The 17,115-nt window shown below is 45.4% G+C and overlaps 2 protein-coding genes across 3 annotated transcripts in view; one reads left to right on the top strand and one right to left on the bottom strand.

Annotated features, from left to right (window-relative positions):
* METTL15 (methyltransferase 15, mitochondrial 12S rRNA N4-cytidine) overlaps positions 1 to 17,115 on the top strand; it is a 476,714-nt gene that overhangs the window by 14,653 nt on the left and 444,946 nt on the right. The window lies entirely within an intron of this gene.
* On the bottom strand, positions 14,084 to 16,211 carry LOC138648721 (uncharacterized). The gene is made up of 6 exons (XM_069738569.1): positions 16,107 to 16,211; positions 15,950 to 16,024; positions 15,709 to 15,822; positions 15,417 to 15,618; positions 15,164 to 15,323; positions 14,084 to 15,058 (listed from the first exon to the last, which is right to left on the bottom strand). Exons 1-6 carry the CDS (start codon positions 16,149 to 16,151, stop codon positions 14,143 to 14,145), a joined length of 1,512 nt encoding a protein of 503 aa, XP_069594670.1. The 5' UTR covers positions 16,152 to 16,211; the 3' UTR covers positions 14,084 to 14,142.

A 17,115-nucleotide genomic window follows, 5' to 3' on the forward strand; every position in this document is an offset into this window, starting at 1 on the left:
AAATCAGTTTTATTCTTCGGGTCAGTACGATTACAGCGATACCTCATTTATATCATTTTTTTTATGGTTTGGCACTTTTATACGATAAAAACTATTTTACAGAAAAAATAATTATTTTTGCATCGCTTTATTCTCAGGACTATAACTTTTTTATTTTTTTGCTGATGATGCTGTATGGCGGCTCTTTTTTTGCGGGACTATATGACGCTTTCAGCGGTACCATGGTTATTTATATCTGTCCTTTTGATCGCGTGTTATTCCACTTTTTGTTCGGCGGTATGATAATAAAGCGTTGTTTTTTGCCTCGTTTTTTTTTTTTTTTTCTTACGGTGTTTACTGAAGGGGTTAACTAGTGGGACAGTTTTATAGGTTGGGTCGTTACGGACGCGGCGATACTAAATATGTGTACTTTTATTGTTTTTTTTTTTTTTTTTTTTATTTAGATGAAGAAATGTATTTATGGGAATAATATTTTTTTTTTTTCATTATTTTGGAATTTTTTTTTTAATTTTTTTTTACACATTTGGAAAAAATTTTTTTTACTTTTTTACTTTGTCCCAGGGGGGGACATCACAGATCAGTGATCTGACAGTTTGCACAGCACTCTGTCAGATCACTGATCTGACATGCAGCGCTGCAGCCTTCACAGTGCCTGCTATGAGCAGGCTCTGTGAAGCCACCTCCCTCCCTGCAGGACCCGGATCCGCGGCCATCTTGGATCCGGGGCTGGAGGGAGCAGGGAGGGAGGTGAGACCCTCGCAGCAACGCGATCACATCGCGTTGCTCCGGGGGTCTCAGGGAAGCCCGCAGGGAGCCCCCTCCCTGCGCGGTGCTTCCCTGCACCGCCGGCACATCGCGATCATCTTTGATCGCGGTGTGCCAGGGGTTAATGTGCCGGGGGCGGTCCGTGACCGCTCCTGGCACATAGTGCCGGATGTCAGCTGCGATAAGCAGCTGACACCCGGCCGCGATCGGCCGCGCTCCCCCCGTGAGCGCGGCCGATCGGCTATGACGTACTATCCCGTCCAGGGTCAGATAAGCCCAGGGCACCTCGACGGGATAGTACGTCTAAGATCACAGAGGGGTTAAGCTAAAAGACAAAATAATATTTAAATAAAGTGATTTACGAATTACTCTTTCATCGCACCGTCTTATCAATGAGATCAAGTTGTCTGAAAATACAAGGACTGTTTAAGGCTAAAGTCCTCTATGGGTCATTCCATATCAAGTGATCCAAATATGAATATTTTTTTTACCTTACGTCTTTAGATTTTTTTTATTTTTTGTTTTTATGAAGTACAACTTTAGTTAATTACAAATTAAAAGTTTAGAATTTTTTTTCTTCATCAGTTAAATTTTTACAGATTTTTAAAGTTTTGAAAAAGCGCAGATTTTGGCCTGGTAATGGCTTTAAATTTTTTTTATCATATCTCGGGCTAGAATTAAGATATAGAGGTGGGAGAGGCATCATTTTTCTCAGAACGGTACCAGCTTTCATTTGGTATGTCACAAGACTATGTTTCTTTATATTTTGTTTTAGAGAAATCAAATTAAAAATTTTGATGCGCAATTCTGAAAAAAAGTATGTTTTAAAATGGTGAAAACATGCATGTGTGTTACTCGTGTCCTTGTTTATATTTGTACAGGGACTCAACTTGGGATCTATCAATTTTTTTTTTTTTAACCCCTCTGTGACCTTGGACGTACTATCCCGTCGAGGTGCCCTGGGCCTATCTGACCCTTGACGGGATAGTACGTCCTGCCCTTTAATGCGATACCGCGACTTAAGTCGCGGTGATCGCATTAAAATTCCGACGCCATCTCACCTGGGGGGAGATGGCCTCGGCATCCAGGGCATTGTCGCCGCCCACCCGCCCTCTCGATCGCTGTGATTGGCTGTTCAATTCTGAACAGCTAATCACAGCCATTCTCATTGTTTCAGCCAATCGGAGCGGCTGAAACAATGAGGTCACAGGCTAGGATCGAGTACCGATGTACTCGATCCTAGGTCCGGTGCCTGGCAACGCCAGGCACCGGCAAGAACACCCCAGATTGGCGCGATCGCATCGATCGCGCCAATCGCAGGGCACCGCGCGGTATTACCGCGCTGTGCCCTGCCGGAACCTGCGTGGATCGGTGCTCTAATAGCACCGATCCTAGGATAGGACACAGTGCAGGCCCAGCAGGGCCTGCAGGAGCCGATTGGTGCGATCGATGTCATCGTCGATCGCGCCAATCACAGGGCGCAGCGGCGATCACGCTGTGACCGCTCTGTGCCCTGCAGGTGACCTGGCTGTGACCTGCCTAGGATGGCGCGAACAGATCCGATCCTAGGCAGGTCACAGCCAGGTCACCAGGAAAGCTCTGATTGGTGGGATCGATGTTATGGTCGATCCCACCAATGACAGGTCACAGCAGCAGCATGACCGCTCTGTGACCTGTCTGTGTCACCTGCCTGACCTTTGTATGACCGCTCTGCAGGGTCCTCATTCTAGCTGAGGATTCCTACAGAGCGGTCATACTGCTGGATCTCCCTGCTGGATTTTGTGCCTGGATCTCCCTGCCGTGCTGGGTATTGTGGTGCCACAGCAGCCTGTAGCACCACAATCCCTGCTAAAGAAAGAAGACAACTAAACGTAAGTTTTATCCCTGATCCCTGCCCAATCCCCGTTCATCCACCCCAATCCCCGTTCATCCACCCCAATCCCCCCTTCCCCCTCTTTTTACCCCCTCCACCCCCATTTGTGCCGCCTCCGTGCGCACATTTAGTAGCCGCCGAGCGTTGATTGGTGACGCAGTTCACCGATCAACGCTCGCGCTCGCTTTTTTCCCTTCAGCCTTTTTGCGCAACCTCCGTACACACATCCCGCAGCCGCCAAACTTTGATAAGTGACGCAGTTCTCTTATCAGAGTTTGTGCCTGCCTTTTTTTTTTTTTTTTTTTTTTTTTTTTACAGGTTTTTCTTCTCCTTTTAGCATTTTCTTTTCAGATAAGTTTGCACAAATCACTATCCCCCCACACATACACATACAGTTATCAATAAAGTGAACCCAATCACCATATTCACACAAAAATGTCCCGCTCGTCCCAACTGCGCTATTCATTGGAGGAGGCATATGCTTTCCTTGCCTCCGACACTGATAGCGAGGGAGAGGATCCCACTTTTCTTCACTTTTCTGATTCTTCATCCTCTTCCTCCTCATCTTCCTCCTCGGGTCCTGCGGAACCACCACGCAGACGCCCCAGGACAGAAGATGAGGCAGCCCCCACCACTCCTGAACCAGCGCTCCCCACTGCGGAACCCACATGGACCTCGCCCCCCGAAAATTACGAGCCACTGATTCCTGATTTTGTGGCAGAATCAGGAATCAAGTTTGACACCACGGGCCTCACAGAAACAGACTTTTTCAAAGTCTTTTTCTCTGAGGATATTATTAACCTCATGGTGGAGCAAACTAATTTGTATGCTCGTCAATTTTTGGAGCAAAACCCCGGTACATCATTTTCCAACTGGTCTCCTGTAGACGCAGTTGAAATGATGCAGTTTTGGGGCCTGGTCCTCCACATGGGGATCGTGAAGAAGCCAGAAATGCGGCAATATTGGAGTGTAGATGTTTTATATAACACTCCAGTATTCCGAATGGCCATGGTTCGGAGACGTTTTGAGGCCATCCATAAATTCCTGCATTATACCGATAATGCACAGTGTCCCGCACGAGATGACCCCAACTTTGACCGTCTGTTCAAAGTTCGGCCGGTCATCGAACACTTCAACAAAAAGTTTTCTGAAGTGTACGTGCCCAAACGGGACATCTGCGTGGATGAGTCCTTGGTCCATTTTAAGGGGCGGCTCGGATTCCGTCAATACCTGCCCAACAAAAGGGCCAGGTACGGAATCAAACTCTACAAGCTGTGTGAGAGTGCCTCAGGGTACATCCACAGGTTTAGGCCGGCTTCACACTCAGCGTATGAAAATACGGTCCGTATATTACGGCCGTAATACGCTGAAATGTCCCGAAAATAGTGGTCCGTAGCTCCTCCGTAGGCAGGGTGTGTCAGCGTTTTTTGCGCATGGCATCCTCCGTATGTAATCCGTATGGCATCCGTACTGCGTGGTTTTCTCGCAGGCTTGCAAAACCAACATACCGCTATAGAAGTGATCCATGTGTCCCAAAAAGAAAAAAAAAAAATATATATACTGTCTATATATATATATATATATATATATATATATATATATATATATATATATATATATATATATGTCAGTAGACACATATATGTATATATATTAATATTTTTTCCAGCGCTATACAGCTTGAAAGCCGGTAATTCAATTACCGGCTTTTTCCTTCTTCCTAAAACCCGACATGATTTGAGACATGGTTTACATACAGTAAACCATGTCTTCTCTCCATTTTTTTTGCAGATTCCACACTACTAATGTCAGTAGAGTGTATCTGCAAAATTTGGCCGTTCTAGCTCTTAAAATAAAGGGTTAAATGGCGGAAAAAATTGTCGTGGGCTCCCGCGCAATTTTCTCCGCCAGAGTAGTAAAGCCAGTGACTGAGGGCAGATATTAATAGCCTGGAGAGGGTCCATGGTTATTGGCCCCCCCCTGGCTAAAAATATCTGCCCCCAGCCACCCCAGAAAAGGCACATCTGTAAGATGCGCCTATTCTGGCACTTGGCCACTCTCTTCCCATTCCCGTGTAGCGGTGGGATATGGGGTAATGAAGGGTTAATGCCACCTTGCTATTGTAAGGTGACATTAAGCCTAATTAATAATGGAGAGGCGTCAATTATGACACCTATCCATTATTAATCCAATTGTAGTTAAGGGTTAAATAAAACACAAACACATTATTTAAAATTATTTTAATGAAATAAAAACAATGGTTGTTTGAGTATTTTATTCTACGCCCAATCCAGTCACTGAAGACCCTCGTTCTGTGAAAGAAAAAACATAATAAACCAACAATATACTTACCCTCCGCAGATCTGTAACGTCCAACGATGTAAATCCTTCTGAAGGGGTTAAAACATTTTGCAGCAAGGAGCTTTGCTAATGCAATGCTACTCCTCGCTGCAAAACCCCGGGGAATGAGTCTAAATATAGATCAATGAGCTATATTTAGCTTCATTTGCGGTGAGGCGCCCTCTGCTGGATGTTCATAGATCGTGGTAAATTACCTAGAAAGCTCCCAGGCTTTCTAGTAAAGTTCCCACGATCTATGAACATCCAGCAGAGGGCGCCTCACCGCAAATGAAGCTAAATATAGCTCATTGATCTATATTTAGACTCATTCCCCGGGGTTTTGCAGCGAGGAGTAGCATTGCATTAGCAAAGCTCCTTGCTGCAAAATGTTTTAACCCCTTCAGAAGGATTTACATCGTTGGACGTTACAGATCTGCGGAGGGTAAGTATATTGTTGGTTTATTATGTTTTTTCTTTCACAGAACGAGGGTCTTCAGTGACTGGATTGGGCGTAGAATAAAATACTCAAACAACCATTGTTTTTATTTCATTAAAATAATTTTAAATAATGTGTTTGTGTTTTATTTAACCCTTAACTACAATTGGATTAATAATGGATAGGTGTCATAATTGACGCCTCTCCATTATTAATTAGGCTTAATGTCACCTTACAATAGCAAGGTGGCATTAACCCTTCATTACCCCATATCCCACCGCTACACGGGAATGGGAAGAGAGTGGCCAAGTGCCAGAATAGGCGCATCTTACAGATGTGCCTTTTCTGGGGTGGCTGGGGGCAGATATTTTTAGCCAGGGGGGGGCCAATAACCATGGACCCTCTCCAGGCTATTAATATCTGCCCTCAGTCACTGGCTTTACTACTCTGGCGGAGAAAATTGCGCGGGAGCCCACGACAATTTTTTCCGCCATTTAACCCTTTATTTTAAGAGCTAGAACGGCCAAATTTTGCAGATACACTCTACTGACATTAGTAGTGTGGAATCTGCAAAAAAAATGGAGAGAAGACATGGTTTACTGTATGTAAACCATGTCTCAAATCATGTCGGGTTTTAGGAAGAAGGAAAAAGCCGGTAATTGAATTACCGGCTTTCAAGCTGTATAGCGCTGGAAAAAATATTAATATATATACATATATGTGTCTACTGACATATATATGTCCTATATATATACCTATTCTATGTGTACACATTTATTCTACCTATTCTACTGTAAGCTGTCAGTGTGATTTTACTGTACACCGCACTGAATTGCCGGCTTTTCTCTCTAACAGCGCTGCGTATTTCTCGCAAGTCACACTGCTTGTCCGTGTAATCCGTATTTTTCACGCTTCCATAGACTTTCATTTGCGTATTTCTTGCGCAGTACGGTGACAAACGCAGCATGCTGCGATTTTGTACGGCCGTAGAAAGCCGTATAATACTGATCAGTAAAATACGGCAGATAGGAGCAGGGGCATAGAGAATAATTGTGCAGTATTTTTTGCGAGTTTTACGGACGTAGTTTCTGCGCTCTTACGTCCGTAAAACTCGCAAGTGTGAAGCCGGCCTTAGAGTGTATGAAGGGAAGGACAGCAGGATTGAACCCCCTGAGTGTCCTCCTGTCCTGGGAGTGAGTGGGAAGATCGTGTGGGATTTGGTGCACCCACTGCTGGATAAAGGTTATCACCTCTATACTGATAACTTTTATACCAGCATCCCACTCTACAAATCCCTCTCTGCGCGAGGTACCGCAGCCTGCGGTACTGTGCGCAAAAATCAGAGAGGCCTCCCAAAGACGCTACTTCGGCAGATGCTCAGAAAAGGTGAGAGCAAGGCCCAATGTAGCGACCACCTGCTGGTGGTCAAGTACAAGGACAAGAGGGATGTCCTTCTCTTGACCACCATACATGGTGATGGCAGAGCCCTCAGCACTGTACGGGGTACCTCTACACAGGTCTGCAAACCGGACTGTGTACTGGGCTACAACAAAAGCATGGGGGGGTTGATCTCTCTGATCAACTCCTCCAACCATACAGTGCTTTGAGAAAGGCCAAGGTGTGGTACAAAAAGTTGGCCGTCCACATCGTACAAATGGCAATGCTCAACGCTTTCCTGCTGTTACGATGTGCACGCCACACCGATACGTCGTACCTTCAGTTCCAGGAGGTAGTGGTTAAGGCCCTGATATTTGGTACTCCGGAAGGAGAGGGCCCCAGTACTTCCGGAACTGAAGGTGCTCGTATCGTACCAGGCCAGCATTTTCCGGGGGTGGTCCCGCCAACCGGCAGAAAAGGTAAGCCGCAAAAAAGGTGCCGAGTGTGTTACAAAAGGGGAATACGCAAGGACACCATTTATCAATGCGACACCTGCCCCGAAAAACCTGGCCTGTGTATGAAGGATTGCTTCAGATTGTACCACACCTCCATGCACTACTAATTTACTTTACAAGAAAGCGTACATTAGTTCCAAAAAGGGGGCACATCTAGATAAGTTCCTTGGGGGGGGTCTAGGTTCCAAAATGATGTCACTTGTGGTTTTTTTTTACTGTTTAGGCACATCAGGGGCTCTGCAAACGGAACATGACGACCGCAGACAATTTCTGCATTCCAAACGTCACAACTTCCCTTTCGAGCCCCAACGTGTGCCTAAACAGTTTTTTCCCACATATGGCGTACCAGCGTAATCAGGACAATTTGGACAACAACTTTTGATGTCCAATTTCTCCTGTTACCTTTGGGAAAATTAAAAATTGGGGACTAAAATATCATTTTTGTGGGAAAAAATAGGATTTTTTATTTTCACGCCTGGGCATTATAAACTTTAGTGAAGCACGTGGGGGTTCAAATTTCTCACCAAACACCTAGATAAGTTCCTTAGGGGGTCTAGTTTCCAAAATGGGGTCACTTGTGGGGGGTTTCTACTGTTTAGTCACATCAGGGGCTCTCCAAACGCGACATTGCGTCCGATCTCAATTCCAGCCAAAGTTAGCTTGAAAAAGTCAAACGGCGCTCCTTTCCTTCTGAGCCCTGCCATGCGCCCAAACAGTGGTCCCCCCCACATATGGGGTATCAGCGTACTCAGGACAAATTGGACAACAACTTTTGGTGTCCAATTTCTCCTTTTACCCTTGAGAAAATAAAAAATTGGGGACTAAACGATCATGTTTGTGGAAAAAATAGGAATTTTTTTTTTTCACGCCCGGGCGTTATAAACTTTCGTGAAGCACTTGGGGGATAAAAGTGCTCATGACACATCTAGATAAGTTCCTTAGGGGGTCTAGTTTCCAAAATGGGGTCATTTGTGGGGGGTTTCCACTGTTTAGGCACATCAGGGGGTCGCCAAACGCGACATGGCGTCCGATCTCAATTCCAGCCTAATTTAGCTTGAAAAAGTCAAACGGCGCTCCTTTCCTTCTGAGCCCTGCCATGCGCCCAAACAGTGGTCCCCCCCACATATGGGGTATCAGCGTACTCAGGACAAATTGGACAACAACTTTTGAGGTCCATTTTCTCTTTTTACCCTTGGGAAATTAAAAAGATTATTGCTGAAAGATCATTTTTGTGACTAAAAAGTAAAATGTTAATTTTTTCCTTCCATGTTGCTTCTGCTGCTGTGAATCACCTGAAGGGTTAATAAACTTCTTGAATGTGGTTTTGAGCACCTTGAGGGGTGCAGTTTTTAGAATGGTGTCGCTTTTGGGTATTTTCTGCCATATAGACCCTTCAAAATGACTTCAAATGTGAGGTGGTCCCTAAAAAAAATGGTTTTGTAAATTTGGTTGTAAAAATGAGAAATTGCTGGTCAAATTTTAACCCTTATAACTTCCTTGAAAAAAAAAAGTTTGTTTCAAAAATTGTGCTGATGTAAAGTAGACATGTGGGAAATGTTATTTATTAACTATATTGTGTCACATAACTCTCTGGTTTAACAGAATAAAAATTCAAAGTTGGAAAATTGTGAAATTTTCAAAATTTTCGCCAAATTTCTGTTTTTTTCACAAATAAACGCAAGTTATATCGAAGAAATTTTAGCACTATCATGAAGGACAATATGTTACAAGAAAGCAATCTCAGAATCGCTAAGATCCGTTGAAGCGTTTCGGAGTTATAACCTCATAAAGGGACAGTGGTCAGAATTGTAAAAATTGGCCCGGTCATTGACGTGCAAACCACCCTTGGGGGTAAAGGGGTTAAGCCTTGAATCATCTGATTTTATGTTTGTGCGAGTTTCTTCCTTTTTTCTTTTCAAATTACAACTTATTGCATTCAACATTTATATATAACAATAAAGAAACAGAAAAAACAAATCCCGAAGTGCCAGAATAAATCCATCTTAATCATCATAACTTGCTCAGCATTTTCAACCTGAATTCTTTGACCAAGCCAAAAGATAAAAGGTGATCACATCCTCAAGTGTGGTTTTCTAAATACAGTCTGATCCTAATTACCGTATATACTCGAGTATAAGCCGAGATTTTCAGCCCATTTTTTTGGGCTGAAAGTCCCCCTCTCGGCTTATACTCGAGTCATATACCCGGGGGTCGGCAGGTGAGGGGGAGCGGGGGCTGTGTAGTCATACTTACCTGCTGCGGCGCGGTCCCTGCAGTCCCTGGCTTCTCCGCCGCTGCAGATTCTTCCTGTACTGAGTGGTCACATGGCACCGCTCATTACAGAAATGAATAGGCGGCTCCGCCTCCCATAGGGGAGGAGCCGCATATTCATTGCTGTAAATGATCGGTAACTGTGACCGCTCAATTACAGGAAGAAGCTGCAGCGCCGGAGAAGCCAGGGACTGCAGGGACCGCGCCGCAGCAGGTAAGGGGAGCGCAGCGCTATAATTACCTGCTCCTCGCTCCGGTGCGGCTCCGTCTGCAGCGTCCTCTAGCAGTGACGCTCAGGTTAGAGGGCGCGGTGATGTAGTCAGTGCGCGCCCTCTGCTGAACGTCAGTGCTGGAGACGGAGCCGCAGAGGAGCAGGTAATTATTGAAAGCGCCGGCGTCCTGAGAAGAGAGGTGAGTATGTGTTTTTTTTTGTTTTTTTTTTATGGCAGCACCAGCAGCATTATAAGGAGCACCTATGGGGCCATAAAGGTGCAGAGCATATAAGGGGCACAGCATTATAAGGAGCACCTATGGGGCCATAAAGGTGCAGAGCATATATGGGGCACAGCATTATAAGGAGCACCTATGGGGCCATAAAGGTGCAGAGCATATATGGGGCACAGCATTATAAGGAGCACCTATGGGGCCATAAAGGTGCAGAGCATATAAGGGGCACAGCATTATAAGGAGCACCTATGGGGCCATAAAGGTGCAGAGCATATAAGGGGCACAGCATTATAAGGAGCACCTATGGGGCCATAAAGGTGCAGAGCATATATGGGGCACAGCATTATAAGGAGCATTTATGGGGCCATAATCAAAGGTGCAGAGCATATATGGCACAGCATTATAAGGAGCACCTATGGGGCCATAAAGGTGCAGAGCATATATGGGGCACAGCATTATAAGGAGCACCTATGGGGCCATAAAGGTGCAGAGCATATATGGGGCACAGCATTATAAGGAGCACCTATGGGGCCATAAAGGTGCAGAGCATATATGGGGCACAGCATTATAAGGAGCACCTATGGGGCCATAAAGGTGCAGAGCATATATGGGGCACAGCATTATAAGGAGCACCTATGGGGCCATAAAGGTGCAGAGCATATATGGGGCACAGCATTATAAGGAGCACCTATGGGGCCATAAAGGTGCAGAGCATATATGGGGCACAGCATTATAAGGAGCACCTATGGGGCCATAAAGGTGCAGAGCATATAAGGGGCACAGCATTATAAGGAGCACCTATGGGGCCATAAAGGTGCAGAGCATATATGGGGCACAGCATTATAAGGAGCACCTATGGGGCCATAAAGGTGCAGAGCATATAAGGGGCACAGCATTATAAGGAGCACCTATGGGGCCATAAAGGTGCAGAGCATATAAGGGGCACAGCATTATAAGGAGCACCTATGGGGCCATAAAGGTGCAGAGCATATATGGGGCACAGCATTATAAGGAGCATTTATGGGGCCATAATCAAAGGTGCAGAGCATATATGGCACAGCATTATAAGGAGCACCTATGGGGCCATAAAGGTGCAGAGCATATATGGGGCACAGCATTATAAGGAGCACCTATGGGGCCATAAAGGTGCAGAGCATATATGGGGCACAGCATTATAAGGAGCACCTATGGGGCCATAAAGGTGCAGAGCATATATGGGGCACAGCATTATAAGGAGCACCTATGGGGCCATAAAGGTGCAGAGCATATATGGGGCACAGCATTATAAGGAGCACCTATGGGGCCATAAAGGTGCAGAGCATATATGGGGCACAGCATTATAAGGAGCACCTATGGGGCCATAAAGGTGCAGAGCATATATGGGGCACAGCATTATAAGGAGCACCTATGGGGCCATAAAGGTGCAGAGCATATATGGGGCACAGCATTATAAGGAGCACCTATGGGGCCATAAAGGTGCAGAGCATATATGGGGCACAGCATTATAAGGAGCACCTATGGGGCCATAAAGGTGCAGAGCATATATGGGGCACAGCATTATAAGGAGCACCTATGGGGCCATAAAGGTGCAGAGCATATAAGGGGCACAGCATTATAAGGAGCACCTATGGGGCCATAAAGGTGCAGAGCATTCTATATAGCACAGTTGTATATGGAGCATCTATGGGGCAATAATGAACGGTATGGAGCATCTATTTTTATTTTTGAAATTCACCGGTAAATGCTGCATTTTCTACCCTAGGCTTATACTCGAGTCAATAAGTTTTCCCAGTTTTTTGTGGCAAAATTAGGGGGGTCGGCTTATACTCGAGTATATACGGTATATGTGAAAAACAAGATTAAAAGAACCAATATTTCTACCACCTATTTATACATGGAACAATTTTTTTTCTACTATATCACTAAGGCTACTTTCACACTAGCGTTAACTGCAATCCGTCCCAAAAACGTCTTTTTCCCGAAAAAACGGATGCAACGAATACAGCATTTCGACGGATCCGTCGCAAATCCGATAAACGGTTCCGTTGAAATGCTGGATGCGTTGCATACGTTGCATACGTTTTTTCCATCCGTTGCATACGTTTTTACGACGGATCCATTTTTAAAATGGGAGGCACCAAAATTTGATTGGCTACTGGAAACTAGGGAAATCTATATACTGACTGTATTTACAGCACATCTTTGAGGGTTTTAGTTTAGTGGCAATGATGGATGGTGTAATTGGGAGGATTTCGAGTTTGGTTACTGAAGTTATATTTGAGACGAATCGCCTGGATATCATAGTGCGGGAGAAGGAGGCGGCAGCAGAAAGACGGAGGATGCAACGGAGAAGGCGACGATTCTGGATACATCCAATCAATGAGCTGCGGATGACCAGGGGTGTCCAGTCCACTCTCTATCTGGAGTTGCGGTGCAACCCCCAAAAATTCTTTAGTTATGTACGGATGAGGATGGAACATTTCGATTATTTGGTTGGAAAAATAGAGGATGTCATCCAAAGGCAGGACACAAGGATGAGGCTTGCCATCACACCGGCGGAGCGGCTCATGGTGACACTGCGGTAAGCATTTTTTCTTTATGTCATTGCTCATATTGAATGTTATTACATGCTGCAGACAATACTGCGCTGACACATTGCGCCGCATTTACTGTAGCATGTCATTTGTTGGTTTATGTGAGGCCATTCCACTTGTTTTTTTTTCTTGTGTCATTGGTCATATTGAATGTTATTACATGCTGCAGAGAATACTGCGCTGACACATTGCGCCGCATTTACTGTAGCATGTAATTTGTTGGTTTATTTGAGGCCATTCCAATTGTTTTTCTTGGTTGATGGTCTGTGCAATTTTTTTTTACATTTTTTTTTATTTTTCCCTGCAGCTTCCTAGCTACGGGTGAGTCTTTGACTTCACTCCATTTCCAATTCCGGCTGGGGATTTCCACTATTGGCGGAATTGTGAAGGACACGTCGTGCGATTTGGGACACTTTACAGCTGGAGTATATCCCACAACCAACAATGGAAATCTGGATGAGAAGTTCCGAACAATTTGAGCGAATGTGTAATTTTCCAAATTGTGTTGGTGCTGTGGACGGCAAACACATTAGGATTGCAAAACCGGCAGGAACAGGATCAGAGTACTATAACTATAAAAAATACTTCTCAATTGTACTCATGGCTATTGCTGACGCCAACTGCCGATTCCTTGCTGTGGATATAGGAGCGTATGGCCGGTCCAACGACTCCCAAGTGTTTAAAAACTCTCCGATGGGTCGCTGCCTGTATGGAGATACATACAATTTCCCGCCAGCAAGACCGCTCCCAGGAACAAGTGAACCAGCCTTGCCCTATGTGTGTGTAGGTGATGAAGCCTTTCAACTGTCGCCGCACCTACTGAAACCATACAGCAGCCGTGAATTACACCGCACCAAGCGGGTATTTAATTACCGTCTTACCAGAGCAAGAAGAGTAGTAGAGTGCTCTTTCGGTATTTTGACAGCAAAGTGGAGAGTTCTGCTGACGGCAATAAAACTGGATACAAAAACTGTAGACGATGTTGTCAAGGCATGTGTGGTGCTCCATAATTTTGTTATTTCAAAGGAGCCCGTTACCTTGGATGACGAACAATTGGAGACATCCTTGTGGGATTACCGAAGTGCCTCTGTTCGCTCCACCGGTTCTGTTACTAGGATGAGGGAACAGTTTGCTGAATATTTTTTGTCACCTGTTGGGCGGATTCCATGGCAAGACATAATTGTGTGACTTTTTTTTAATTTTTTTTCTTTTTTTTTTCCAAAATTTTTTGGTAGCAACTGCCACAAAAAAAAAAAAAAAAAAAACTGTGTGTGGTTTGCTTGCTAATATAATATAAAACCATTTTGTTAAACCTTGAAAACGTCTGGTGTTTCTTTTCACTTAACCTTTCATATTTACCTTAATTAATGAACACACACACACAGTAGATTGTAAACCAGAATTATGTTTATTTCAAAAAATATATTTTTTGTGGGTAATTTTCCCACACAATTTTTTTTTTGGTAATTTAAAGAACCTTTCTTTTTTTGGCAAAAAAAAACTATGTACAAGTACATTCCAGGTTCACAGGTCCTGGTATTGTTGGGTGGAGTAACTATGGGAGGAGGGGCTGGAAGGTTGGACCACGTCGGTAGGTGGGATTGGGGAAACCCTACCTGTTGCGTCTGTAGTGGAAGGGGGGGGGGAAACAGGAGGCTGACCAGAGGGGTGTTGTGTTGGGGTAGGTGGAAAACTTACTGGGGAAGGAAAGCTGGGCAAAGACGATGAAAACACGGGTGAATACATTTGGGTTGTGGGCCGGGTTGGGTATTGGTAGTGATGTTGATATTGAGAGTGATGTGGATATTGGGACTGGCGGTGATATTGTGGGGCATGGTGTTGAAATTGGGACTGGGATGTGTGGGGAGGTGTGGGGGTAGATTGGGGTTCGTTAATTACCTTCAGCAGAGCGTTATGGCAGCTATTCATTACCCGCATCTGCTGATCAAAAGAAAGCTTTTCCATGCTCCTGAGCATGGACTGAAAAAAAAGATTGGCTGGAGCTTGACTTACATCTAAATGCAGTCTATCCAAGCGACTGCTGATTTCATGGTGGTTTTCACTCATGCGTGATTGCATCATGCTGAAACCAGCAGTCACTTGTTCTCCCAAAATTTTAAATGAATTTTGGAAGCCTGCATTTAGATGCAAGAACTCAGGAGCATAGCTCCTTTCCTGACCCCTCTGACGCTGCCGCCATGAACCTACCGGTGGTGTAGAGGTGGCAGGGTCAGAGGGGTGGGGTAAAGGGAACGCTATCTGTTGACCATCAGATGCGAGTAAGGAAGGCTGCACTCCACTGGTAGAGGCGGATGAAGTGGAGGGGACAGAGGGGTGAGAGGTGTGGGGCCTACCGACGTGGTCCCCGGTGGCGGACTCAGGAGGGATCGCTTCAGAGGGTGCAGAGGTAGATGCAGGCGCACGGTGGCTGGAGTAGGTGCTGTGAAAGAAAAAAAAATAAGTTAATATATTGATATGAAAAAGGCCGGACTGAAACAAAAGTTTTGTGATTAGACAGGTTCTTACTGTGATGTTGAATACTTACACTCTACTCAGCATGGTTTGCCTCAGGAAGGAGAGGTTCGGGCCATATCTGTACCTCCTCTTCTTCCTTGCTGCTGAGCCACTCGGGGCCTGCATCTCCTCGTTAAACTCCCTCTTAAAGCGATCCCTCAATGACCGCCACCGCTTCCTAACCTTGGTACCTGTGAAGACAGGAATGAAGAAAAAAAAAAAAATATTCGTAAATGCAAGACATTACATTCAGCTCAAAACATCACTGAAAAGTGAATACTTACATAGTTTGCTCTGCTGCTGTGGAAGAAGGTCCTCCCACCTCGCAAAGATGTTCCGGCATACTTCCAACCAGAGCCGACGGGTGACACTGGTATCAGCATGCCTGCGGTCAGCCATGTTCCACAGTGGCTCCCGTTCACGAACCTCCTCGATGAGGGCTTCAATATCGATATCTGAATCGTATTCGGGAGCACACTGTGAAGCCTGTTAGAACAAAAAAAAAAGAAAGAATTAAAAATTAGTAGACTGAAAGCAAAAAATTAACAATTGAAGCCCCACAAAAAACCGACTCACTGATGGCCGACCGCGGCGTCGAGTCCGCCGACTCTGGGAGCGCCTGGGAGAACCTTCATGCTGTGCTGGACGTTCAGCAGCACCAGCAGCAGCAGCAGCAGCAGCAGCAGGAGACTGAAATAAAGGATAAAAAAATTAGCTTTAATGTATGTATATGTTTTCTGTGTTACGTTATATATGAAATTCTGTTTTGTGTACGGTGCAGTGTGATGTGTGAAGCAAGTGTTTCACCACTACTTACACTTGGTTCCTCCTCCACTTCGATGTCTCCACCCGTCTCGGTCCCTTCCGACAGCTCCTCATCGGATTCTGATTCCTGTTTAAACATAATAAATGCATGTAGTGACTCAAAATGATGTAAATTTTTAAAAAAAACCAAAAAAATTTTTTTTACTTACCGATACCTGCTGTTGCTGTGGAGGAGGGCTGCCGGAAGAGGACATTGTGTGGCTGTGGTCCAGGTGGCTGTGGTCCTGGTAGGTCTGTAAGTTAAAAGACACTTGCAATCTGCTCTACACATTGAAGTAGCAGATTTGGAGTCTTCAAAACTTACTTTTCAGGTTTTCTGGATGTGGGCCAGGTGGCTGTGGTCCAGGTGGCTGTGGTCCAGGTGGCTGTGGTCCAGGTGGCTGTGGGCCTGGTAGGTCTGTAAGTTAAAAGACACTTGCAATCTGCTCTACACATTGAAGTAGCAGATTTGGGGTCTTCAAAACTTACTTTTCAGATTTTCTGGATGTGGGCCAGGTGGCTGTGGTCAAGGTGGCTGTGGTCAAGGTGGCTGTGGTCAAGGTGGCTGTGGTCCAGGTGGCTGTGGTCAAGGTGGCTGTGGTCAAGGTGGCTGTGGTCCAGGTGGCTGTGGTCCAGGTGGCTGTGGTCCTGGTAGGTCTGTAAGTTAAAAGACACTTGCAATCTGCTCTACACATTGAAGTAGCAGATTTGGAGTCTTCAAAACTTACTTTTCAGGTTTTCTGGATGTGGTCCAGGTGGCTGTGGTCCAGGTGGCTGTGGTCCAGGTGGCTGTGGTCCTGGTAGGTCTGTAAGTTAAAAGACACTTGCAATCTGCTCTACACATTGAAGTAGCAGATTTGGGGTCTTCAAAACTTACTTTTCAGATTTTCTGGATGTGGGCCAGGTGGCTGTGGTCAAGGTGGCTGTGGTCAAGGTGGCTGTGGTCCAGGTGGCTGTGGTCCAGGTGGCTGTGGTCAAGGTGGCTGTGGTCAAGGTGGCTGTGGTCCAGGTGGCTGTGGTCCAGGTGGCTGTGGTCCTGGTAGGTCTGTAAGTTAAAAGACACTTGCAATCTGCTCTACACATTGAAGTAGCAGATTTGGGGTCTTCAAAACTTACTTTTCAGATTTTCTGGATGTGGGCCAGGTGGCTGTGGTCAAGGTGGCTGTGGTCAAGGTGGCT

Source organism: Ranitomeya imitator, chromosome 9 (genome assembly GCF_032444005.1).
Source record: "Ranitomeya imitator isolate aRanImi1 chromosome 9, aRanImi1.pri, whole genome shotgun sequence".
NCBI lineage: Eukaryota > Metazoa > Chordata > Amphibia > Anura > Dendrobatidae > Ranitomeya > Ranitomeya imitator.

Excerpts from the sequence above, each read along its gene's own strand:
- LOC138648721 (XM_069738569.1), bottom strand. The coding sequence starts at position 16,151 with ATGTCCTCTTCCGGCAGCCCTCCTCCACAGCAACAGCAGGTATCG. Across the intron at positions 16,025-16,106 it reads CACAGCAACAGCAGGTATCG|GAATCAGAATCCGATGAGGA; the intron begins GTAAGTAAAAAA and ends ATGTTTAAACAG. Across the intron at positions 15,059-15,163 it reads CAAACCATGCTGAGTAGAGT|CACCTACTCCAGCCACCGTG; the intron begins GTAAGTATTCAA and ends TTTCTTTCACAG.